The sequence below is a fragment of the Myotis daubentonii genome, chromosome 3 (assembly GCF_963259705.1).
Source record: "Myotis daubentonii chromosome 3, mMyoDau2.1, whole genome shotgun sequence".
NCBI lineage: Eukaryota > Metazoa > Chordata > Mammalia > Chiroptera > Vespertilionidae > Myotis > Myotis daubentonii.
Window position 1 is genome coordinate 61,586,337 of NC_081842.1, and position 27,154 is coordinate 61,613,490.

General features: G+C 44.8%; 1 protein-coding gene and 1 pseudogene across 1 annotated transcript in view; both read right to left on the reverse strand.

Moving 5' to 3' along the window:
- ARHGAP31 (Rho GTPase activating protein 31) overlaps positions 1-27,154 on the reverse strand; it is a 101,651-nt gene that overhangs the window by 10,993 nt on the left and 63,504 nt on the right. The window contains exons 4-9 of the mRNA XM_059687770.1: positions 19,293-19,375; positions 18,444-18,551; positions 17,613-17,755; positions 9,253-9,451; positions 7,513-7,637; positions 654-716 (exon numbers count right to left, since the gene is read on the reverse strand). Coding sequence (XP_059543753.1) covers positions 654-716; positions 7,513-7,637; positions 9,253-9,451; positions 17,613-17,755; positions 18,444-18,551; positions 19,293-19,375 — 721 coding nt within the window. The remainder of the gene's footprint in view (positions 1-653; positions 717-7,512; positions 7,638-9,252; positions 9,452-17,612; positions 17,756-18,443; positions 18,552-19,292; positions 19,376-27,154) is intronic.
- Positions 24,418-24,539, reverse strand: LOC132231972 (U2 spliceosomal RNA; annotated as a pseudogene).

Sequence of the window (27,154 nt, forward strand, 5' to 3'; positions counted from 1 at the left end):
TGTGGCAGGGCTGCGGGCTGCTTAGCAGAGAGAGGTACAGGCAAGTCAGCCCCGACGGCTACAGCTGTAAGAACCAAGGAGGTGAGGTGTCGCTTTGATAGTAGGTGTCACCTTGCAAGCAACTGTGTACACATCTACTCCAAAAAGGGATGACCAGCGCCATGCCAGGCTGGTGCCTATCAATGTTTATTGACAAATGAATGAAACCACCGACTCAAAATCATGACTTGACAATGAGAACGCTAATGTCTATGGAAACACACCAATTCAAGACACATACTCCATAAGCACCGAGGCACAAAATTCTGAGGTAGAAACCAGTGCCTGGCTCTTTTCTATGCCCGAGGGAGAAGCCTTGGATTTCAGATGTTGACCTTTAACCAGGCTCAGGTGTGAATGTAAAATAGCTGTCGTCTCCATCTGTGGTTAGAGGAAGGCTGGAGAAAGAGGATGGCCCTTGAGGGGGAGTTAATGCAAGGGCTATGTGAACCCCTTGAGTTCAGAAAAAGCCAGGGAGGGATGGGACTGGGGGATTGTGCATGACCGCGTGACTGGAGAGAGCAGGCCCAGCAGCTTATGAAGGCAAGTCGGGTGTGGCAACTCCAGTCTCCCAGCTGTAATCGCCAGTTCCAAACACCACTGTAAAACCTCACCTTCCACGGGCACTGAGCACAGCGAGTCCATGCTTTTGGCTGGCCGGATAGTAGCTTTTTCCACTAGAGATAAAAGAAAAAAAATATCCTTGTTGAAGGCATAGTAAGAAGGAAGCGCTCAGAACAATAGGTCGCACTGTCAGCACACAAGAAAAGTTTCTTTAGCAAAGTTTTCCAAGTATTTATAATATTCCCCTTTGGAAAACATCCCCCACTCCACCTAGATGTTCCTACTTTCGGATTGGAATGGACCTTATAAAGACAAGGCATCTGTAGATCAAAGTCTTATTAACATTATACAGATAAAGGTAAATTATAACTTTGCCCAATACTAGCTATCAGCAAATGAGGAGTCCTAAGCCCAATGTTGCTGTACATCAAGGATTCAAAGATTCAGTTATGGGGTAGAATCCACGAGGCTCCAGGCAGCCCCTCCTATGTGGCAGGCCAGAGAGCAGGAGTCTTGGCCAAAGCCTCATCTCTCAGCACCGAAGAAGAATTTGGTACAACAGGTGAGAGGGCCCGGGGGACCTGGTCGGTCACCTTTCTCCCAGGTGCAGCTTTGCTCTTTGAGAAGTCACCCACCGACCTCACGCTGGAGCAGATGACACCCAATCAAACATTTAATATGAGCACCTACTATGTGCCTGGTGGACTCTGTGCATCGTTGTAAGCCACCTAAGCAGGTTTTTGGAAGAGTGTGGCTTAAATAAGTAAAAATGTATTCCAGGCTCAGGATTAGGCACTTTCACAGATACCATCTCTTTTCAGGGAGGTGAATTATCTGGAAGGTCATTCCTTCTACTAGTAGGTCACGTTTGCTCCAGGGCAAAGAGGGCGGTTTGGAAGCTGAATGGAAGCCCCAGAACTCGTGTAAAGAAACTTGAATTCAGACAGATCTGGCTTTGAGTCCCAACTCTGCCACTTTGGGCTGTGACTTCAGATAAGCAGCTTACCTTTCCTAACCTTCAGTTTTCTCACATGTAAAATGAGGAAAAATAGAGCTGCTGAGAGGAGTAAATGAGTAATGCCTATGAAATAAGTAGGTTCTACTAACCTAGAATAGGGTATCAGGGGTGGGCAAACTTTTTGACTCGAGGGCCACAATGGGTTCTTAAACTGGACCGGAGGGCCGGAACAAAAGCATGGATGGAGTGTTTGTGTGAACTAATATAAATTCAAAGTAAACATCAATACATAAAAGGGTATGGTCTTTTTTTTTTTTTTTTTTTAGTTTTATTCATTTCAAACGGGCGGATCCGGCCGCGGGCCATAGTTTACCCATGGCTGGGTAGATGCTCAATACAAAGTAGCTACTGTTATTGTTGTTGTTATTCAGAAGAGACCAGGGTTCAGCCATAAAAGGCAAACTAGGGGATGGTTCCAGAAGCACTCAGAGTTGGCCTTAACCCAAACTGGACGTTGCCCCTCTTTTAAAGATTCCCCCTTTTCCTCCTTGCTCCAAAGCCAGCTCCTTCGGAAGGTTCCGCATTAGCCCTCGGCCTCCCGGGCTTGTGGCCTCTCTCTGCCTGAGGCCCATGTGCTGGGGGAGGACACGGCCATCCTCACTCAAACCCTTGGTGATGGCAAGGCCTTCAACCTCCTCACATCTCACACTAAGCCAGAATTCTTATCCTTCGAAGACCTGTTATTTTCACAAGTTACAAACTGACGGTTGTCCTCACACTGCCTGGCCAGTGGGCCTTGCTCCTGTGTCCTGAGACAACCTTTTCCCTTTGTTTCGGGAGCTGCACTTCTGGACTCCGCTGTTTCCCAGGTCGGCCTGAGGGCCAGTGACCTCATGATCCCGAGTGTCCTGGAGGCTGAGAACACTGCTGTCCCAGGGCCATCAGTGTCCACCTTTCCCTCTGGACCCTCTTTCTGATGGTGCAGCTCCTTGGGGCTTGGTGGCCACAGCAGCTGCTGTTGGGAACAGTCACCAAGGATTCCCTGGCCCCTTTTCTGGATGGAAACTAAGCACTCAGGGCTCCTGGGCCCATGGCTATATTTCTATATATTTTTTATTGATTTCAGAGAGGAAGGGAGAGGGAGAGGGAGATAGAAACATCAACGATGAGAGAGAATCATTGATCGGCTGCCTCCTGCACGCCCCACACGGAGGAACAAGCCCACAACCCAGGCATGTGCCCCTGACAGAAATCAAACCTGGGATCTTTCAGTCCGTAGGCCAACGCTCTATCCACTGAGCCAAACCAGCTAGGGCTCATGGCTATATTTAGATTATGTTTTTCTGTCAGGGACCTGGCAGTCTTTAGGTCCTTGAGTTCCCGCTTAGATTATCCTCAGGACTTAGGGATTTTCCCCACTCAAAGGAGTTCATTTTGGAGGGCTCCCTGGAGTCCTTCTGTGTGATGATATACAAATCCCAGTATACTCCTCTATGCATCTTCAGTCTGTCAATACCCCAATTTATCTTATTCTTATTTTATTCCCATTCTCTAAATATGGGTATACACCCCTTTACCTGCTGTCACCCCATCAAAACAAATTTCCAATGCTATTCATGAGGAAGCGATTTTTAAATTTTCTTTAGTTATAGAAAAGATTAAAACCGCATTTAAATGTATTACTCCACTGATTCACTTTTTTCATGTTCATATTTCAACAAATAGCAAGTCCACGTGCCACGTATGGAGACCACACTGATGGATTATGATCATCAACTCCCCCACTCGCACCCCAGTCTTCCGTGTTTAGGGTTCCAGCAACATTTCTCTGATGAAAAGTGGCCACACAGGCAATAGTCAAGGTAACAGAGAGCCACTTGCGTTAACACGGATGGTTCTTTCATTTCATCCCCGCATCCTATCAAAATGCAGCCAGTTTGATGATCTATCTCTGATTAGTTTGTTTATGAGATTTTAATCCAGCAGTTTTCAGGCCTGGCTGCGTATCACCTGGGAGCTTGTTAGAAATAACCAGGGCTCTGATGTCACCACAGACCCCCTGAGGCAAAGGTGCTGTGGGCGAGAACTACCCCGTGGGCGACTCGGAGGGGCAGCCAGCTGAGAAGCCCTGGCCAGCGACATGCTGTGCGTCTGTGAGCTTACCACCACTGACCTCCCCTTGGACTTCTTCCTTTTGGAAACCACACGGGGGTGGACATCTTCCTAAGTCAACATCCAGGCAAAGCACTTATTTTTTTGCTTGTTGTTTTGTTCTGTTGTTTTTAACTTCTCATTATTTGGTGAACCTCTTTTATTGTATCACCGATTCTGTAACCGAAATTCTTTCTTTGATGTGCGTAAGCAAATCTCTTATAATAGACTAGAGGCCCGTTGCACAAAAAATTGTGCACTCGGGGGGGAGGGGGCGGTCCCTCAGCCCAGCCTGTGCCCTCTCGCAGTCTGGGACCCCTCGGGAGATAACGACCTGCTGGCTTAGGCCTGCTCCCGGGTGGCAGAGGGCAGGCCCAATCCCTAGGTGCAGCCCCTGGTCGGGCTCAGAGCAGGGCCGATTGGGGGGTTGGGGGCACTGCCCCCTGTCACACTCAAGGCAGGGTCGATGGGGAGGTTGCAGCGCCACCCTGTCATGCACAGAGCAGGGCCAATCAGGGGGTTGGGAAGCTGCCCCCTGTCACTCACAGAGCAGGGCCCATCAGGGGGGTTGGGGCTCCGTACCCTGTCACATACAGAGCAGGGTCGATCAGGGGGTTAAGAGCTCCCCCGTCATCCACAGAGCAGGGCCCATCAGAGGGTTGGGGAGCTCCCCCCTATCAGGCACAGAGCAGGGCTGATCAGGGGGTTGGGGCACCTTCTCCTGTCACGAACAGAGCAGGGTGGATAGGGAGGTTGTGGCCCCGCCCCCTTCACACACAGAGCCGCAGGGCAATCAGGGGGTTGGGGCGCTGCACCCTGTCACACTCAGGGCAGGGCCGATAGGGAGGTTATGGCTCTACCCCGTCACACACAGAGCAGGGCCTGTGGGGGGCGGTTGGGGCACCGCCCTCTATCACCCACAGAGCAGGGCCGATCAGAGGTTGGGGCGCCGCACGCTGTCACACACAGAGCCGCAGGGCGATCAAGGAGTTGGGGAGCTCCCCCCTATCAGGCACAGAGCAGGGTGGATAGGGAGGTTGTGGCCCCGCCCCCTTCACACACAGAGCCGCAGGGCAATCAGGGGGTTTGGGCGCTGCCCCATCACGCTGATCCCGGTGCCAGGAGGCCTCTCGGCTCTGCTGATCCGGTGCTGGGAGGCATATTACCCTTTTATTATATAGGATAAGGAATTTCTTGCCTGATACTCTTCCCCTTAAATTCTTTGAGAATCCTAATTTTTGCTTTGTATCTGATCTACCATACCTGTGGCCACCTGCCCTATCTCTCCAGGGTAGTTTATGAAAGACACGTTTCCCCATATCCTGCATATTTTAGATGCCTACCCAGAATCCATTTCCCTTCCCCCTTCTCACAGAGCCCTGTCCTTCTTAGGTGCATCTGAATGTAAGCCCATTCCTCATGCCAGTCACTGGTTCAGGAACCCAGGCCCAAGCCAATCAGCACAGAGCACTCCCTTGGCCATAGGGATTGATCCATGTGACCCAGTGACTGTGATTGAGATAGGGGGAGCACGATGGAGGTTCCTGGAAAAACAGGGTCCCTGTTTAGAATAAGCAACCAGAAATTATGTTCTTTCTCCTTCTGGACAGTGATAGTCAAAGGTAAAGCCCAGAACTACTACAGCCACTTTGTCGCAGCAAAGGAAGCCAGTATGGGAATGAAGCTGATGGAGAGGGTACGGCTGAGGAAAACATGGAGATGGAGACAGAGCTGCCCCTAAAACCTTCCTTGCATCTGGGTGTCCCTATAGATTCCTTCATTGCATAAACCAGTGGTTCTCAACCTTGGCTGCACATTAGAATCTAATGTTGTGGCCCCACCCCATAACAAAGAAACAGAATTTCTGGAGGATGAGGCCCAGAAATCAGGATTTTAAAAAGATTCCCAGGTGATTCTAATGTGCAGCCAAGGTTGAGAACTACTGGCATAAACCAATTGAGTTAGACCTACTATTATTTTACAACCTTAACCACTGTAGCTGCTATACGCTGTGACATCCTCATTACTCCAATAGACAAAAGAGAAGATTTCAAACACCTGTGCTTTATCATCCTTGGCATTCGGTTATCACTGGGATCAAAGAAAGTCCTTAAAAACATTCTCTCTTATTTTCCCTAGAGGCATTAATTTTCCCCAAAATCTTTACTATTAAAAATTTCAAACATTCACAAAAGTTGAGCTCTAAATCTACCACTTGGTTGATACCAATGGCTGACATTTTATCATGCATTTGCTTTATTGATTTCTAAATCTATACCTACCTTACATACCTACATTTTACTGAATCATTCAAAAGTGAATTTCAATATTGTGACACTTCATTCTTCTTATATACTTTAACTTCAGCACATGTCTTCTAAGAACCATTAGCATACTATGAAAATTTACAATTCTAATATTCAGTGTATTCATCCCCCAAATTATCTTTTGTAGTCTTTTTTTTTTTTAAATTAGGATCCAATAAAGGTTTGCTCACTGCATTTGTACATTTACCTTTTACAACTTGTTTTTTTATAACTATTGTCCCCATCTTAAAAAAATCATACTTTTAATCTATAGCATCATTATGGCAAATTTCTTTGGTCTTCCCTTTTTGACATGATATTTACCTGGGTTGGTTATATCCCCCTTTGCATAGTGGGTCCCTCGATTCATTCCTGTATCAATTCCTATTCACTACTCAGATATAATTTCCATCTCTATTTAAAAATCATGACCTTGACTCTGGGGGAGAAGGGACAGATCTTCTTTATGTTAGAGTTTACTAATAAATGTAGGAGGAATAATGAAAATAGAAAATGACCATTTGGCAAACATCACAGTAACAACTGTTGTAGGCAAGATCCATTGATGGATGCTAAAATTCATGGATGGAAGTATGATAAGAAACAGGATATTTGCAAAATCTCAAAATATCTCCCACAAGATACTTCTTAATTGCAAAGGAATAAAACCGTAACTTGATAGGGACAAAATCTTGTAGACAGCACTTAATGAAGTTCACATCACCAGTCACAATGTATTGACATTGTCTGCCTCCTGATCTGACACACAGATATGCACAACCTTCATAACCTCTATCCACGAGAAAATATAAGGCAAACCCGAACTTAGGTCTATTCTACAAAATACAGGGCCAGTCAGGAGATTAAGGAGCAGGACAGCTCAATGCAATGTGGGTTCCTGGACGGGGTCCTGGACTAGAAAAGGACATGAGTGGAACAACTGGCCAAATATGAATAAAGTTTGTAAGTTACCTCATAGTATTATGTAGATATTAATTATCTGACTTTGATAATTATGGTGATGTAGCATGTTAACATTTGGAAAAGCTGCCTGGCTGGTGTGGCTCAGTGGTTGAGCATCCGACCTATGAACCAGGAGGTCACAGTTCAGTTCCTGGTCAGGGCACATGCCCAGGTTGTGGCCTTGATCCACTGGGCCATGCAGGAGGCAGCTGGTCAATGATTCTCTCTCATCATTGATGTTTCTATTTCTCTTTCCCTTTCCCTTTCTCTCTAAAATCAATAAAAATACATATTTTTTAAAAATTGGAGAAAGCTACGTAACGAGCGTATGGGTCCTCTGAGTACTACTTTTGCAACTTTTTTTGTAAATCTAAAATTATCTAAAAAAAACCCAAAAAACCAGAAGGACTCTCTAGTTAATGTATAAGTTTCTCTTTCAGGGCTAGTAAGTTTAATGTGATCAAACCAAAGATTTACAGAGCAGAATTAGGGGGGAACTATCTCATCAGCACAACTGCCACTGATTCTTACCTGAGAGCCGCTGTCCTCTCACAAACACGCTCCCATTTCTACTCAGCTTGGACTTGGAGTCTGATCCAGAACGTCCCAGATTAAATATTGATTTCCACTTCTTTGATTTACTGGAGAGCTTTCTTCTACAAGAGCCAAGCCATATGGGGTTAGTTTCATAACTAGTCATTTCAAGGCAGCTTTTAACTTGAGAAGAAATAACCCAAACACATTCTAGTTATGAATGGCCTGGACATTTCAGGAAATTCCCCTCTAAAACCCAAGTTGAGCCTGACTCTCACCCTGTCCGGGGATGCCCTAGATGACCAAGCGAGGCTTTCATGAGTCAGCACAAAGGACCACATTCCCCAGAGAAATGGGCAGAGGCATGCCATTAAAGGCCGCGGTGGGGCACACAGAGGCAAGGATTGACGGGAGACTCAGAGGCCACAAGCAACCACACAGTTCTGGGAATTCTGGGAGGAATTCTGGTAAGCACTTTAGTCCTGGGTTTTCAGAGGTCCCTATGTTTTACAGGAGTCAACACTAAAGACCATGGAGCTCAGTCCTGGTATGCTCCCTGCACTGTGGACCACATCGCTGTCACCTCCACAGGTGAGAAAAGAGCTCGTGAAGACTTCCATGGACCACAGAGGGGGTGTATGAGAAAGCAATGTGCAAAAGAGTCTGGCCTGGGAGAGTGGCAGGCTGCTGGGTGGGGTCAGTGGTCACTGCAGAGCAATGCCCAGGGTAGTTAGTGTGTCTCTCATTTCCCTGATGCCTGGCACCAGGCCGCTTCTGTAGGAGGCGGAAAATGACAGTGCTGGACTCCATCCCAGGAGCCTGGTGCCACCAGGGGTCACCACCAGGGGTCACCACAGACACCTTGCCCAGTTCTGACTCAGCCCAGCACTCAGACTTCATCCAGCTCCAGGATGGAACCCTGCAACTCACGGCTCCACAGGGTTCTCACAGGGCACCCGGATCTCCAGCCCAGCATGTCTTACCATCAATCACAGAGAGACCTGCAGTGTGGGTGGTTTCTTTGGATCTGGTCGGGGTTTTTCCAAGCACTTGGCCTTGGGGTGGATTTGACAGGGTGGGTTAAACTGGGGTATGGTGCCGCTCAGGTGTGGTTGAAGTGCACAGAGAACATGCACTTGATAGTGCAGACCAGGGTTGCAACAGAGGAAGTGAGAGGGAGAAACAAGGAAAGAAAATATCCTATGATTTTAAATGATGTTTGGAGGAGAAGAAGGACTCTGGAAAGTATGAGAGGAGGAGTGGAAGCCAGAGATGGCATCTCCCAGTGCCGCATGCCCAGACCTCCCAGTCTAGAGTGGTACTATTTGTCAACTTGTCCTCCACTCATCTCTATGCCTTTTGCAATGTTCTGTGGAGGTGAAGGGTGGGGGCAGGGAGTCGAGTTTGTTTGTTAGTTAGTAAAGTTCCTTTTGAAAGTGTCAAGCCTGCTTTGTCTAAGGAGTGAGGGATTTATCCATGACTCTGATGCCTATGGGCCCCACCTCCATCCTGGTGCTGAGAATCTCTGGTGGGAGAGCAGGGTCATGATGACTCTGGGGCAGTGACCCCAGAGAGTGTTGTGGAGACAGCTCCTTTCTCTTCTGGAACGTTTCCTTATACCCCAACCCAGACTGCACCCCCAGCCCATGCGGCCATCATGGCCCCAAGACCATGTTCCTTCCTCCTCTGAAACCCTCCTCCCAACCGTCTCCCAGAATTGCAAAGAATGCCACTTACTTGTTGTCTGGTAGCTCCAGGACAGTGTGGAAGAGGGTGCCCATGGGAGGCACGATCTCGGGCAGGCTATTCTCCCTCCTTTCCTTCCGGGCAGGATGGTTAGTAGCCAGGCTCCGGGCCTGAGCTTCCTCCAGGCTCACCAGCTTCATGGGCAGGGAGAGGGCTGGCAAGGTCAGGCTCTTCACGATGGGCCAGCTTTCTGTACAGAGAAGAGAAGAGCGCATGGACTCCTGGGAGGAGGCCTGTGCACCGGTCCACCCAGGTTCCACCCAGAGCTCCTCCCTTCCTGACCTCCCGGCAGGTGACTCCTCTTAGGCCAGGTGGGGTCTGGGGCAGAGTCTGCATACAGAAACACACAGACCACCTGGCCAGACTAGTCAGAGGGCACACAGGGCCTTCAGGAGGTGAACTGCACTAACTGTATTCTTCAAAGAGGATTCATTCATTCATTCATTCATTCATTCATTCATATGACAAACATGTACTGAGCACTTACTGTGGACCAGAGTACAGCATTGAGTCTTTAACCCTGGAAACGGCCCAGTACTCTGGCCAGGTGGGAGGTAGCTCACTCAGCTAAGGGAAGGCAGGAGATTGCCCCTTCTCTCCACAGCTGGAAAACAGGTGCTCCCAGGCAATTTAAGGTTGGAGCCTACGTTTTCCCTACATCACCTAGGTTTATATCTCTGTAGTGAAAAGACATTTAACAGCCTATACTATTCTCTAAAAGATAAGAGGCTGTTTACTCACTACCCAGTCATCTGGTATTTGCAAGCTAATCCCTTCCTTCTGTAGTTTTTATTTTTAGAAATAGAAGTGATGACAGATCAGTGCAGTCCAGGGTTATCTCTTTTCTCCCAGTCAGTTGTTCTCAACTTGGAGCAATTTTGCAGCCCTCCCTCCAGCCAGGGATATTTGGCAACGTCTGGAGATATTTTGGGTTGTCACAAGCACGTGTGGGATTGTTACTGGCACTAGTGGGTGGAGACGGAGGTGCTGCTAAACATCCTACGAGGCACAGGACCGTGTCCCATAACAAGAACCAACCAGCACTAAGTGTCAATAGTGCCGAGGCTGAGAAACCCTGATCTAAGTGAAAAAGAAGACATCTAAGTTTGCCTCTATTTACTCTTTTGGCAACCAAAGTTTTCTGTGACCTTGGGAGCTGTGAAGAGATTCAAAGATAACTTGGCCACCCTGGCCTAGTGGCTCAGGTGGTTGAAGCGTCGTCCTGTATACCAAAAGGCTGAGGGTCTGATTCCTGGCTAGGGTGTGTATGGGAGGTAACCAATCCATGTTTCTCTCTCATATCAATGTTTCTCTCTTCTCTCTCTTTCTAACATATTTTCAGGTGAGGATTAAGAAAAAAAAAAAAGAAAGATAACTTGGACAAATCAAGACTAAGAAATCTTTTCTTTTTTTTTGTATAGGACTCGATTTATGTTTAGAAAGCTCCTTGATAGTACTCTCTCTCTTTGTAGAGTATGACCCTCTCTGAGTGAAAGGAAATAAAACCACTGAAGGGGCCTGTAGAAAACGGAGACAATGTGACTGTGGGAGGTTCCGGGAAGGAGAGCATGGCCATCATTCAGTCAATTAAGTAAGTCTGTGATCCGTAAGAGTTGTCATTAACGGTTTTGAATTTAACTTAGTTTTCCTACTTAATCCAAAGTAGGTTAAACTATTTACATTTAATTTACTCACAATATTTGTTTGTAGATTCTAGATTATTAGTTTGTTACTTAATTATTTATTTATTTACTTAAAAGATTGAATCACTCTGGGAGCAACTGGACCCGTGGGAGAACATACAGAGCAGGGCCAGGAGACCTGGGTTCAGCACCTACCTCTCCCCCTACATCTAGGCTCCAGGATCCTAAGGTCAACTCATCAGCGCTGCCTGGAGGCTTAACAGACATCTCCAACTCTACATTTCAGAACAGAGCTTGTGCTCTCGGCTCTTCACCTCTAGACCAGTACCCCCTCCCATCTTCTTCAAATTGGTAAATGGCACCGTGGATCTCCCAGTTGCATAAACCAAAACCTGTAGTAGTTATTTTTTCATTCCTTTCTTTGATGCAAGCCCTTCTCCCACCTCCAGCCTATAATCAAGTCCTATAACTCACCCTCCGAAACATATCCTGAATCCAGCCACTGTCCTCCATTCCCACTAACATGCTTGTCCCGCTCACCATGTTCTCCCACCCAATTTCTGCCATAGCTCCTTAACTGCCTCCCTGCTTCCAGCCTTGCTGCCTTTCCGTCTCTCCTTCACACAGCAGCTAGAACGCTCAGATCCTGCAATCCCTGCTCAAAACCCTCCAGGCCTTCCCATGGCACTGAGAACAAACCAAACTCTTAGCATGACCTACAAGGACCTCCATCTGTTCCTCTCTTCTCCTTGCCCACCGAGTGGTCGACACAGATACACAGTACATTTTTTGAATGTATACTCCCATTATATATAGTGCATGTATTTGTAAATTATACGTATTTACCACTGTATTAGTATTATATGTAATAGAAAGCATATAAAATCATAGAAATTACAAAGTATACAATAAAAATAAGTGAAAAAAGAAATTGCAACAGTTTCTTCTAACACCCGTACTTTGGTCTCTGGTGTCCCATAGGGTGGAGCACTCCACTTTGGAGACCACATTGTCACTGGCCGGTGTTCTGCAACACAATGCGCCCATTGCCACCTGGGAGCTTTTACCCTCCCCATTCTCTGTGTTTGGAACATGTGTCCCCAGATCCTCACATGACTGCTTCCTTTAGTCATTCAGGTTTCAGTTCAAAGATCATTTACTTAGAGACCATGACCACTTTGTACCCAAATAGCATCCCTGAGTCACTGACCATTCCATCACCCTGCTGTCTGATCTTCATGGTATTTATGGTCTTTGAAGTGACAATGTATTTATTTGTAAACTTACTTATTACCCGTCTTCCTAACCAGACCTTCGCTCTGTGCAGGGCAGCGACTTTGCTGTTTGTGTAATGACACTGTCCTCACCATCTAGAGGTGCCCGATACAAACACATGTTTTGATGCATCTTGGATATAGCACAATCCTTCTGGCCTCACTGCTGTCATTTATCAATTAAAGGTACTGGATTCTATGACTTCTATCTTCCCAGTTTGAAATAGAACCCTATTTCCAAATCTAAAATTCCAGAGGATATGACCTTTTCCATTTTACGTAAACATTAGTATGTTACCTTACCAAACTCAATGCAAACTCATCATAAAAACATTTAAATTAAATTCATTGAATAATAAGTATTGAAGGCAATCAAGAATTTAAGAGTCAAGAGTAAATTGGACCCGGCTGGTGTGGCTCAGTGGATGAGCACCAACCTACGGCACCAGGGGTCATGGTTAGATTCCCGGTCAGGGCACATGCCCGGGTTGTGGGCTCGATCCCCAATGGGGGCGTGCAAAGGTAGCTGATCAATGATTCTCTCTCATCATTGATGCTTCTATCTCCTCCCTCTCCCTTCCTCTCTGAAATCAATAAAAGTATACATTTTTTTAAAAGAGTAAATTGGATTTCAGAATGCAGGACAAAAGATTAAGACAATGTTCACAAAAAGAACAGGCGTTTCCAGGTTAGAATTAGGAACAGCCTTAACCCTAACAGTCATGGATTTGCTGTTTGGAAGAACATTGCCCTTAGGCATTAATAATAAATAAAATACAGAGGTTTATTCATCTATTTTCCTAATTTTTCCTCACAGAGGCAGCACAGAGTTAAGAAAAGAGCATGGCTGGCAGATCGTAGGTTCAATGTTCTGTCCCACCAGTTACTACCCGGGTGGCTTTGGAGAATTACTAAGCTTTCCTGCTTCTCTGTTCCTTCACATATAAAATAAAGCTGATAACAACTTTATGATGGTTGTTGTGATAAGTCAATGAGATGATGTACATGGAGTGCTGGCAATAGTTCTTGGCATCGAATAAGTCCACAGTAAATTATTGGTTGACTCAAAAGGATGAATGAATGAATGCATATTACTTCTCATTGACTTTCACAAAGGATTTATATAGCTTACAATAAATAATACATCTATAATGGGGGAGTTAAAATAAAGATAAAAGAAATGTCAGCTGCTCCTCCATATATAACCAAGAGAATTGAAAACATACATTCACACAAAATTTTGTGCATGAATGTTCATAGCAGCATTGCTCATAAAAACAAAAAAAAGTTGAAACAATGCAAATGTCCATAAACTAATGAATGGCTAAACAAAATCTGGTATATTCATACAATAGAATATTACTCCACCATAAAAAGCAATGAAATACTGATATAAAGCTTGAGAACATGTAAGTGAAAGAAGTCAGCCACAAAAGACATGTTTTATATAATTCCATTTATATGAAATGTCCAGAAGAGGTAAACCATAGAAAGTAAATTAGGATCTGGGAGGAGGAGAAAGTATGGAATGACTACTTAATGAGTACGGGATTTTTTTAGAGTGATGAAAATGTTCTGGAATCAGATAGTGGTGATGGTTACATAATTCTCTAAGTACATACAGTAAAAAACCACTGAATTTTACACTAAAATGAAAAATGGTGAATTTTACGGTATATGAATTTTATCTCAATAAAAACAAATTTTAAAAGAGAGATTGTAAACCACATAGAAGACAGGGTGAGGTGGGAACAATTATATCAGGAGTCAAAATTTGATGATAATTGCAATAAATTATTCTCATGATTATACTTGTTTTTTCCAAAGATACTAGCTAAACTGGAAAGGACCGCTTCGATCAGCTAACAAATGATTTATCATATGGTTCTCATACACCATTGGCTCTCCAAGCACGGACCCTGACCACTAGCAGCAGCATCACCTAGAAACCTGGTAGAAATGCAAATTCTGAATAGCACTCCAGACATGCTGAATCAGAAAATGGGGGGTGAGGCCCAGTAAATTGTGCTTCAACAAGCCTCTGGATGGTATTGATGGACACTATTGTAGGAAAACCACTCTCACAAAATTGGTAGTTATCAGGTTTCTTAAAAAAAAGAGAGAGAGAGATTTCCCCCCTAATTTTATTTTGTATTGGTTTTAGGTGTACATCCCAGTAGCTACAAACATATATGTACTTTACATAGTATTTCCCTAGATATTTCCAGTATCCCAACAGGCACCATACATACTTATCACAATACTGTTGACTATATTCCCTATGTTTTATTTACATCTCTGAGACTATTTTGTAACTACCAATTTGTACTTCTTAATCCCTTCACCTTTTTCACCCAGTTCCTCAAATCCTACCCCTCTGGTAACCACCCGTTTGCTGTCTATGGGTCTGTTTCAATTTTGTTTGTTCGCTTATTTTATTCTTTAGGTTCCACATATCAGTGAAATCATATGGTATTTGTCTTTCTCTGACTGATTTATTTCACTGAGCATAATACCTTGTGGGTCTATCTATGCTGTTGCAAATGGTAAAATTTCATTCTTTATGACTAAGTAACATTCCATTGTAAATATGTACCACCATTTTTTAAATTGTTGTTGTTAATCCTCTCCTGAGGATATTTTTTCATTGATTTTTAGAGAGAGTGGAAGGGAGGCAGTAAGGGAGAGAGAGAGAAAAGAGGGGGAGAGAAGAGAGAGAGAGAGAGAGAGAGAGAGAGAGAGAGAGAGAGAGAGAGAGAGAAACACTGATGTGTAAAAGACACATCGATTGTTTGCCTTCTTGCACCCTGACAGGGGTGGAGTTGAACCTGCAACAGATGTGGTCTAGAGTGTCATTTAAGGCTGGTGTTTCCTTGTTGATTTTTTTGTCTGGAAGATCTATCCACTGATGTCAATGGGCTGTTAAAATCCCTTACTATGACTGTATTTGCTTTATATGTTTAGGTGCTCCTATGTTGGGTGTATAAATATTTACAAGGGTTATATTACTATTGTTGGATTGGTCCTTTTTTCATTATGTAGTGTCCTTTGTCTCTTACTATAGCCTTTGTTTTAAAGTCTATTTTGTCATATATAAGTATTGCTACCCCAGCTTTTTTTTTTCATTTTCATTTGCATGAAGTATCTTTTTCCATCCCTTTACTTTTAGTCTGTGTGTATCTTTAATTCTGAGGTGGGTCTCTCATAAACAACATATGTATGTGCCTTGTTTTCTTATCCATTCAGCTACCCTATGTCTTTTGATTGGAACATTTAAGCCATTTATATTTAAAGTGATTATTGCTAGGTATACATTTATTGCCATTTTATTCTTTATAACTATGTTTCCCCTATTTTTCTTTCTTCTTCTTAAGAAAACTCTTTTACATTTCTTGTAATACTGGTTTGGTGGTAATGAACTCCTTTAGCTTTTCTTTGGCTGGGAAACTCTTTATTTTGCCTTTTATTTTATTTTATTTATATATATTTTTTATTGGAGGAGGGAGAGGGAGAGAGAGATAGAAACATCAATGATGAGAGAAAATCATTGATCGGCTGCCTCCTGCACGCCCCACACTGGGGATCAAGCCCACAACCTGAGCATGTGCCTTTGACTGGAATGGAACCCGGAACCCTTCAGTCCACAAGCCGACACTATCCACTGAGCCAAACCAGCTAGGGCATTGCCTTCTATTTTAAATGATAGCATTGCTGGGTAGAGTAGTCTTGGTTGTAGGTCCTTGCTTTTCATCACATTAAATATTTCATGCCAATCCCTCTGGCCTGAAATATTTCAGTTGAGAAATCAGCAGTTTAGAGGAGAGTGCTCAACTCAGGAAAGATGGTGTCTGTGGGTGGTACAGGAGAGGGACTCAGCAAGGGACACTGGTGGCTGTCCCTTTAGCTTTCTGCCCAGAACCATACAACCCAGTCTGTCCTCAAAAGACTCTAGTTTAGTGGTCGGCAAAGTCATCAGTCAACAGAGCCAAATATCAACAGTACAATGATTGAAATTTCTTTTGAAAGCCAATTTTTTTAAACTATGTAGGTAGGTACATTGTTATTAACTTAATTAGGGTACTCCTAAGGCTTAGGAGGAGCCACACTCAAGGGGCCAAAGAGCCACATGTGGCTGGTGAGCTGCATTTGCCGACCACGGCTCTAGTCTACTCTGAGCTGTCCTCCCTCTGCTGGAGCCCTGAGTGAATAGCTGCAAATAAGATTTTGTGAGCTGGGTACCTAGGTCTCTAGCAGACTTCCACCTCTCCCAGGTGGACCGAATCCCCACTGACTTTTACAGTCAGATGTTATGTAGGCACCTCTTCCCGGCTCTGTTGCTCTGGGCTGGGAGCCCAGTGCGGGGTTAAGGTCCCCCTTGTTCCTCAGGAGGAATGTTTGCAGGTGAGGTATCCCTCCGGATTCTCAGCCACTGCACATATGTGTGGGGAAAGCCCTTTTTGTGTCACTGCCCTTCCTACCAATCTCAATGTGACTTCTTCTGTAAATCCTTGGTTATAAGACTTCTGTTCAGCTAGTTACTCAGGTTGACTGTTCTATAGTTTAGTTGCAATTCCAGTTTGGGCCTGGGAGGCGGTGAGTATAACTTTCACCTACTCCACCGCCATCTTCTCCCAGGCTTCTTGGTCAACTGGATTTCTGTTTTTTAAAAAACTGGGCTCACATGAGTTCATACAACGTTATCCAATTCATTCCCAGGGTTCACTGTGCCATTAAAAGAGTGATAGGACTGAAATGTAGTATTTTGCATCCCATAACACCCAACCTGAAATAGCTATATCTTTCTCACTAATATGGCTACAGTGTATGCTAACTAGTCTCTGCATACACATGCCTACAACACACACTAATTTTTGTATGCATAGTACCTGGCAGAAGGCAGAACAAACTACGCACTCAAGAAATGCTTGAGAAGTAAATGCATTCTGAATATGCATGTGAGTCTGAACACGCTGCCTCTTAACTCATTCACTCAAGATTTCAAGATGAAGGCATAAGGGTCTTCTGAAATATATCATACTGAAAGTAAAGATGAATCTAATAGTTAAAGAGGGGAAAGCTGCCAGTGCCTCTAGATAATAAACAGTTTGAGATCTTATTAAAACCAATAGAACATTATTATGGTTCACCATGCCACACTCATGGGATAGTCCAAATATGCAGCTGATCAGAAACCTGCTACAGCCACCTGCAAACACACCACATCTTTGCTGCACACATACAGCTGTATACATGCACGATCCCAAGACACTGACACACACACACACACACACACACACACACACACACATGAGCACATACACAGTGCCAACACTCAGAGCTAAGACCGAGGCCACCCTAACTTATTCTTGGGCTCTGTGACTCAGGCAAGGAAGGAGGATGGGCTGGAGGGGTGTATGCCAGGAGGAGCCGTTACCTTCGTTCTCCAGAGACCCAGGTGCACCATTGTTAAAGATTTGATCCACATGATTCAATATGAACTCAATCACCACCTGCTGGACCCGGACAGCGAGGAAGGCTGCATCTCCATTGCAACCAGTGGCTTCGATTTCTTTGGACCTAAATCGAGGAAGAAACACATTCAGCTCAGTGAGTCAGCCCTAGAGTAGTAAGGGGGGAGCCAGTGGGCCTTTTGTACAAGCCCCATCTCTTCAATGTATACACTTTGTTAATCTGTATAATATTTTAACTATTAAGACCAATTAAAGGGACTGTCCAAAGGCTGTGAAGCCCAACACATTGAACACATTTAAAACAATTACCAGGAATTATAGACAATGCAAGACTATAACACTATTTTAGCAAATATACAAGAATTGCTTTAAAAAAAAAATCAGATCTCCTTCCACCCCCACCCAATTGTTCTGTGGGGCAGCTCAACATTTATGAAGTCATATCAAGCAGTTGGTTCAGGTGGTAGCCAGCTGTGACCCCACCACAACCAACAAAAGCCAATGAGCCACAGAGACAAGACAGGTCCTTTTAAGAAATTATAACATACAGACCCATAACTTTAGTCACATTCTGGTAGCAGCCAAAAAAATGCCTCTGGAACCCAGAGTTTCCAGGTTAGCAGGCAAAGAACCTGGGCTTTTAAAATCACATTTAATCCACCGGTGCTACAAAATACCACTTAGCTACTGGTGTGTCTTCAAGGGGCTTCAATTTCGAAGAATCCAGTCTTTATTTTCACCAGTGGGCTGCTTTGAGCCCACTGGGGTGGGAAGAAGGAGGGTGCGGTGGTTACCTGAGGAGGTTTGGCGCCCACACCAGGGCCAGGTTCCTGGCGTGCATGTTGGTCTTGCTGCTGAAGGAGGCGATGTGGGCCAGGTGTCGAATCAGGTATTCCAAGGTCCTGTAATGGTTCATTTTATTTATTTTTACAAAGTAAGAAACTCTAGGGCCTGGGTGAAGCCTGGAGGTAATTCCAAGTTTGGATTTGAGAGACTAAATAAATATTTCTCTCTCGTGACTTTTGAAGGAATAGCAGGAAAATATCAAGATTAGTGGAAGTAATTTTCTCGGCCCTCGGCATGTTGGCCCAGGGTGGGGAAGGGGAGTGGTCTTGGAAGAAAAACACCTATTATTGCCAGAAAGTTCTTCCTTATGCCCCATCAAAATCTGGTCTCGTGTAACAGGTGGGCAGGCTTAGGGAACACTGGGGAAGACGGTTAGATTAGGGGCTAACTGGTGAGAATGAAATGAAAGGATGGGGTGATGTCAGGGATGGTGCTGATGCTCAGATAGAGATTGGGCAGCCAAATGCCAGAGCCTGTTTTAAAACCACCTCGGTTTCCCTGGATTTGGTTCCTCTATGAATCTGGGTAAGAAACTAGGATATCACTGGGAGGCTATCCTCCTGTGATCCGAACCGGGGTGGGACTCGGAGGGGTATTCTGTAAGTAACTGGGACATGGCCGCCCCTTCCCATCAGTGTTCCCAGCCAGACACCAACTCACTCTGAGAAAAGTGGCCTGTTCCCCGACTTGAAAAGCCCCAGGCAAGCCACTGTCCACCGAATCTGTCCCCTTTTTATGCGCCTGCGGTATTACACCACACTGACGGGCTGTGGCTTTCCTTCATCAGGGATTCTTACCTATAATGGGACGGGGGAAGCTGCTGGACAACATTTTGGATTCGGGCCAACTGGCCTTCTTCTGGGCGACGGGACACTGCCTCCTGCAGAGAAGAACACGAAGCACCAGTGAGTGCCCAGAGGGTGGCCACGCCCCACGCCCGCCGGTTTTATTTAGGCTTCCGGTGCTGCAGCTTCCGGCCATGCCTAGAGCTCATCCTTCCAAGGGAACGCTTTTCTAGTAAAAACAAACAACTGAAATCTCCTAGGGTTCATGATGTGAAGTGTCTAACATTGCACCCACGGAGACCTGTGGATCCTTCGGGTCCCCGTGCCCCCTCAGACGGGTGTTTAGGAATCTGCTAAAGAAGGGGTAGGGCCTTGACTGTGTCTTGTGTGGCAGGAAGAGTCGCAGAGTCTCTGGGAGAGATAAAGAGACAAAGAATCTCTGGGAGACGGAGGGACACAGGGTGAGACGGAGATGACGGGTGGCTCCATGTTTACTCAGCCAGCTGTCCCCTTGGGTGCAAACAGCCACTTCCCATCCAGCCTGAGACTGTCCCATGACCTTGCTACTACTCAGCAGCTGCCTGTTGTCGATGCTGGGAAGCAGGGAAGATGTGCCTTCTCAGCCAGATAAGAGCTTTGCCCCTGAGACCCAGTGGCCTTGCCAGGACTTGCTTTGTTGTTTCCTGTGTGGGTATGCGGTACCCCTCCCCCCACCACCTCCAGCCCAGGGCCCTTAAGGCAGGGATGTCAGTGAAGGCAGTGTGATCGCAGGCTCGTCCCGGGCTCCTCACGACGCAGGTGTCCCTGGGCAGATCCCCCTGCATCCCTGCAGCCTGCAGCCTGGCACATAAGCCTTCCCCCCAGACTTGTTGAATGACTGACTACACGCCATTGCCCTGCCTGTGCCCAGGCTGAAGGGCCCTCTCTCAGTACAAGGCTGAGTTCTGAGGAACTGCCAGCACGGGGGCAGTACCTAAGTTCAAGGACAACAGCAACCACATCTTTCTTTTAATTCTGAGGTATAATGCACCTCTATAAAAATGTACAAGTCTGAAGCTACAGCTCCATGAGTTCTCTCATATGCATACATGCATGTAACCCCACCCAGACCAAGGTACACTTTAAAGGGAGCTCCTGCCCTAGCTGGTTTGGCTCAGTGGACAGAGCGTCAGCCTGAGGATTGAAGAGTCCCAGGTTCAATTCCAGTCAAGGGCACATGCCCGGGTTGCGGGCTCGGTCCCCATTATTGATGTTTCTATCTCTCTCCCCTCTCCCTTCCTCTCTGAAATCAATAAAAATATATTTAAAAGGAGTTCCTGAGCTTACGTCAATCCTTTTCAGCCTAAGTCCATCGTGAGGCATATGGGACTTACAGCCTTGTATTGCCTCCCAGTGCTGGAAACTTGCTTTATATTTATAAACAGGGTAGACAAAAGTAGGTTTACAGTTGTTTGTATGGAAAAGTATGTAACACAAGAATAAATAATAACACAAGATTAAACTCTGTGTTTTGTATACTCACAACTGTAAACCTACTGTTGCCCACCCCTGTATAATGAAAAGAATATGATATATATTCTTTTTTTTAACTTTGCTGAATTCACTTATTAAATCGAGTAGTTTTTTTTTTTTTTTTTTTTTTTGTTTAATCCTCACTTGAGGATATTTTTCTTTGTTTTTCCTTTTTTTTTGAGGATATTTTTCCATTGATTTTCAGAGAGAGAGTGGGAGAGAGAGGGAAAGACAGAGAGAACTATGAATGTGAGAGAAACACATTGACTGGTTGCCTCCTGCACGGGCCCTAACCAGGGCCCGGGCTGGGGAGAAGCCTGCAACAGAGGCATGTGCCCTTGACTGGAATCGAACCTGGGACCCTTCGGTCTGCAGGCCAACGCTCTATCCACTGAGCCAAACCAGCCAGGGCCATAATATATATTCTTTAGGCTGGTAAGTGCTTCCCCCTGCAATACCACCAAAATAAGATCCTAACTGTGGTGTAGTTTTCTTATATTGTTCACCTCTATTCAGCCTGTGGCTGTCATTTGCTTGCTGTGTATAAAGGGTGAAGTTCAAACTTGCAGGTATGAGAATTTTCAGGCACAGAAAAGTGGAAGGAAATTAACTACATGGAGCACCTTCTGTTTGCCAGGCCCCAGCGAGGCCACATTTGCTGGGTCTGTTCTGTTCTAACCAAGGAGAACTCCAGGACACCGCCCCAGCCGGCCCTCCCAACGGCCCTCACTTGTCTCCATTTTCCCCCACAGCACTCACACCTTTACATGTTCTATACAAGGGGCTCATTTGTTAGGTTTACTGTGTATCGTCTGTCTCCCTTGCTAGACGTAAGCTCTGTAAGTGCCGGGAAGTGATGAGTCCCATGCCTGGCACATGGGCCTTCCCTTCAGACTTGTTGAATGACTGACTACAAGCCATTGCCCTCCATGCCAGGGCTTTACCTAGTAAGGTTATTGTTTGTTTGTTTTGTTTTTTGCCTTTTTTATTTAATTGACGTAAAATACATATACAGCAGCTTACTGTTTTTAAAGGCAATCAAAGGTCTCTACATGGGAAAACTTGATCTTTTTTTTCCTAACTGGAAGTGGGGAGAAAGGTGGGGTTGGGAGGGTCCCAGTCACAGGTGTCCCAAGCTTCTGGGAGTTTGCAAGCCTGAGAATAGAGCCCCCAAAACATGATCTCTGCCTCGGTCCTCACTTTTTGAGACATGCAGGATGTAGGGGGTGAGGACCAGAGCGGGGCGAGGAAGAAGCACCCAGACGCCTCTGCTCCCCTCCCGGGAGTGGTCATTTAGAAGACAAACTTGTGGGCAGGACTCTGGCTGCCAAGGGAAAGCCTCATTAAGGGAGCAAAGAGGGAGAAGCTCCAGGGAGCTGTGTGGACCCTCCCACCTTCTATCCTGCAAAGGGGGAGGCGTGGGAGGCCTCTCTTCCTGTCCCTGCAAAGCTGGGATGAGCTTGGCAAAGCTTGCACACACACACACACACACACACACACACACACACACACACCCTTTCTAAAAATGTATCTGGAGAATAAAGGTGTAGATGAATTTAACAGACCACATGGAAAGTTCCTTTAATATTTTAGGAAGCGGTTAGTCATCTTTGTTCTCTAAGAGGCAGGGCGGGCTCACTCTCTGAAGCCTGTAGGCCCCATTTGGGATCAGTGTTTATTCATTAGTCATGGCCTCTCCCCATCACACCCCAATCCTATTCAGAAACTCTCTAGATCCCGGTTTCTCTCCCGGAACAGTCCAGTTGCTGCAAACTTATTTGCCCCCCAGGCGCCCTGTCAGCAGCGTGGACACACTGTGGCCCTTCCTTCTCTGCACCCCAGCTGCAACTCAGCCTTGGCCTTTTATTTTATGTTACTTCTTCAAAAATTAGAATTTTTATTTTAAATTATTTTAGGCAATTAGGTAAAAAAGGAACTCACACACATATTTTGAAAATGCAAAGCTTTCAAAGGAATACACAGAAGAAAGTTAGTCTTCCAGCTGCAGACTTCCATCTCCAGAGGCAACTGTGTGTCCTTCCAGATGGTTCTGCCTATCCATCTCTGTCACACCGTGGAAGCGAGCATGCCTACATGAGCTGACCCATCTGCAAATTCCCTGTCTCCCGTCATTTCCCTCCCACCTACTCCACAATAGCCACGCTGGCTTCAACATATCCCCTCAAACAAGCTCAACTGACATTTTGAATATTGGTCTTTTGCAACATTGGGTACATGGATCTTGAACCGGCAACACTTACAGAAATATGCTTGTTTATCATCTATCTCCTTCATTAAAATGTAAGTTTCACAAGGGTAAGGATCTTATCTGTCTTGCTGAAATCCCAGCACCCAGAACTGTGCCTGTCATTCATAGTGCACACAGTACATTTGGTGAATGAAGTAAGTAAGTGAACGAGTCCATGTTTTGCTTTGCTTTGAAAATGCCAACCAGGACCTGGCCAGGTAGCTCACTTGGTTAGAATGTCATCCCAATACGCCAAGGTTGCGGGTTTGATCCCTGGTCAGGACAGATACAAGAATCAACCAATGGCCTGGATGGTGTGGCTCAGCAGTTGAGTGTCGACCCAGGAACCAAGAGGTCGCCGGCTCAATTCCCAGTCAGAGAACATGCCTGGGTTGCAGGCTTGATACCCTGTGGGGGCCAGGCAGAAGGCAGTCAATTGATGACTTTCTCTCTCGTCAATGTTTCTCTCTATCCTTTCCTTTCCTCTCTCTCTTAAAAAAAAAAAAAGAATCAACCAATGAATACATAAATAGGTGGAACAACGATGTTTCTCTCTCTCTCTCTCTCTCTCTCTCTCAAATCAATAAATAATATTTTTTTTTTTTAAAAAAAAAGAGGAAAAAAGAAAGAAAATGCCGAGCAGCCACCTTTGGGCCACACTTCCAGGACAGTACTACCTGAGGACCATCCCTCCATGTGGGGAACACTAGCATTGCTGAATTTAACTAAACGTAGTCACAGGTATCTTTAAAAGAGAAAGGAAGAGGAAGATTTGACACAGACAGAAGAGGAAAAGGCAATGTGATCATGGAGGCAGAGATGGAAGTGATGCGGCCACAAGCCAAGGGATACCAGCAGCCACCAGAAGCTGGAAAAGACAGGAAATGGGTTTTCCCCTAGAGCCTCTGGAAGAAGCACAGCCCTGCTGACATCTGGATCTCAGCCTAATGAAACAGATCTCAGACTCTGGACCCTCAAAATGTGTGAGACGAAATTTCTGTTATTGAAGCCATATTTCTGTTTGCGGTAATGTGTTACAGTAGCGACATGAAACTAACACCTGTACTCAAAATTAAAATATGAACTATGAAGGGGAAAAAAATCACCTTCTATCCTGCCACCCAGATATAAAAACTATTAACTCGTTTATGTGGGAAGCATAAAAGAAGCAATCTGCCCACGCTTCCCAGCACCAAATATGAACACTGGCATCATTGCCTATTTAGTTGCATATACTACTTTTTTCCATTTAACTTTGTATTGTGGACATCAAATCTGCTTCATAAATGTGACTTTTCACAGATATACAGAATTGAAAACAATAGATTTATTGTCATTTATTTAATCCATCTCATTGTTAGACACATAGATACTCCCAATATTTTGATATTTTACATAATATTGCAATAAAATACCCGTAAGTCATTATTTTGCACATCTGATTATTATCTTAGAATGCAGTCCTACACTTGATCTTAGCCAAAAGGCCGAGAAGTGATAGAATGCAGTCCTAGAAATAGAGATATTTTATTAAAAATATGAGCATTTTAGGACTTCTTGACAGTAATTTAAAATTATTTTCTGGATGCCCAGACAGTTTATACTTCCAATAGGAAACTATAAAAAAACCAGCTCACCATAGTTGTCTAATTTTTCTAACACTATTGTATTGTTCCTTGATTAGTTTAGCATGCTTTATCTTATACTAGAGGCCTGGTGCAAGAAATTCGTGCACTGTGGGGGTGGTGGTGGTGGTGGTGGTGGTGGTGGTGATGGTGGTGTTCCTCAGCCCAGCCTGTGCTCTCTCGCAGTCCGGGACCCCTTGGGGGATGTCTGCCTGTCTGGTATCATTATAAGCCAACACTCGGACATCCCTCTCACAATCTGGGATCCCTCGCTCCTTACCACTCAGCTTGCTGCTTCTTAGTGGCAGGCTCCTTACCGCTTGGCTTGCTGCTCCTTAGCACTGCCACGGAGGTGGGAGAGGCTCCTGCCACCACTGCTGTGCTCGCCAGCCTTGAGCCCAGCTTCTGGCTGAGTGGCCACTCCCCCTGTGGGAGCTCACTGACCATCAGGGAGCAGCTCCTGCGCTGGGCATCTGCCCCTGGTGGTCAGTGCACATCGTAGTGACTGGTCATTCTGGTCATTCCGCCGTAATGGCTGCCTAGGCTTTTATTATATAGATTAAGTTACTTAATACCTGAGCATATTTAAGAGCTTTTAATTCTATTTTGAAATAATGTGGTAGTTCTGAGACAGAATGTTAAATCTTTCTATTTACTAACTATGCAACCCCAGGCAAGAGGTTCTCGTAAACTAATCATAAAAGAGACAATAAAATCTACTTCATGGAGTTATTTGTGAGGATTAAATGAAATAATATTTGTAACAAGTTTATCATACAGTAAGCACTCAATAAATGAAAGCTATTATCATTCTTATTTTTCCATTAATATTTTTTCTAATTCTGTTATCCCATTGAGATATCATTCTACTTTAGCTGTGCAAGTGGGTTTAAATATCCTATATAATAAAAGGCTAATATGCAAATCGACTGAACAGTGGAATGACCAGTTGCTATGATGTGCACTGACCACCAGGGGGCAGACGCTCAACGCAGGAGCTGCCCCCTGGTGGTCAGTGTGCTCCCTCAGGGGTACCGCTGCTCATCCAGAAGCAGGGCTCATGGCTGGCGAGCACTGCGGCGGTGGCAGGAGCCTCTCTTGCCTCTGCAGCAGTACTAAGGATGTCCGACTGATGCAGGCCTAAGCCATCAGTCAGACATTCCCTGAGGGCTCCGAGACTGTGAGAGGGTGCAGGCCAGGCTGAGGGACACCCCTCCTCCCCCAAGTGCACAAATTTCCTGCACCGGGCCTCTAGTATCATTATTAGAATGTGTGACAATGTCATAGAGCTATTTCCATATCTCTGAAGAAGGTTTGCTTATATTGTAATTCATTACTGTGATCAAAGCACTCTATTACATGATAAATTCTTCAGCATAACTAACTTCAGTAGGTTCTACCTATGTAGAAGTCAGTTGTCACAGCAAAAGATTCTTCTTCTCATTATTATTTTTAGACATATTTTTATTAATTTCAGAGAGGAAGGGAGAGGAAGGGAGAGATAGAAATGTCAGTGATGAGAGTCATTGATCGGCTGCCTCCTGCACGCCCTCTACTGGGGATTGAACCTGCAACTTGGGCATGTGCCCTTGGCTGGAATTGAACCCAGGATTTTTCAGTCCACAGGCTGACACTCTAGTTTAGCCACTAAGCCAGCGGTTCTCAACCTGTGGGTCGCGACCCCTTTGGCGATCGAACGACCCTTTCACAGGGGTCGCCTAAGACCATCCTGCATATCAGATATTTACATTACGATTCATAACAGTACCAACATTACAGTTATGAAGTAGCAACGAAAATAATTTTATGGTTGGGTCACAACACGAAGAACTGTATTTAAAGGGCCAGAAGGTTGAGAACCACTGCAAACCAGCTAGGGCAAAAGATTCTTATATTATTTTTTAGAGTCAATAAACTGTTTAAATATAACATTAGATTTCCTTAAAATTTGTTGACAGTAATATTACTTTGGTATCTTACTGTTGCTGTGGGAGAACAGAATGATCAGCAATGTCAGGGAACAGACGCAGGGAGAGATAATTATGGGTTTTGTTCTGAGCTGACAAACAAGAGCTAAGAAGAAACTTTATTTCTGAAATTTCTAGACCAGAATTCTTATCTACCCTCAACTATCATAGAATGAAATTTAGTTAAAATAAGTTAGATTCATTTAGTTCTTTAACATGATAATATTCTATCATATTCAAGGATGATACTATTATGCTGATAAGAGGATTAAAACTATGTAGAAAACAATAAAGTCTTACATACTAATTACAACGACAATAAGATATATTTTTCGTTGATTCAAACTGGCAAATAATTTAGCAAAATGAAAATTTTTGGTGTCAACAGTGCTGTGCTTCTTCCAGAGGCTCTCCTCTCCTCCCCCCACTTTTTTACTTTCTCTAAAACTTAATGGAAAAAATATCCTTGGGTGAGGATTAACAAAATATATATATATTTATATAATCTATTTTTAGTGGATA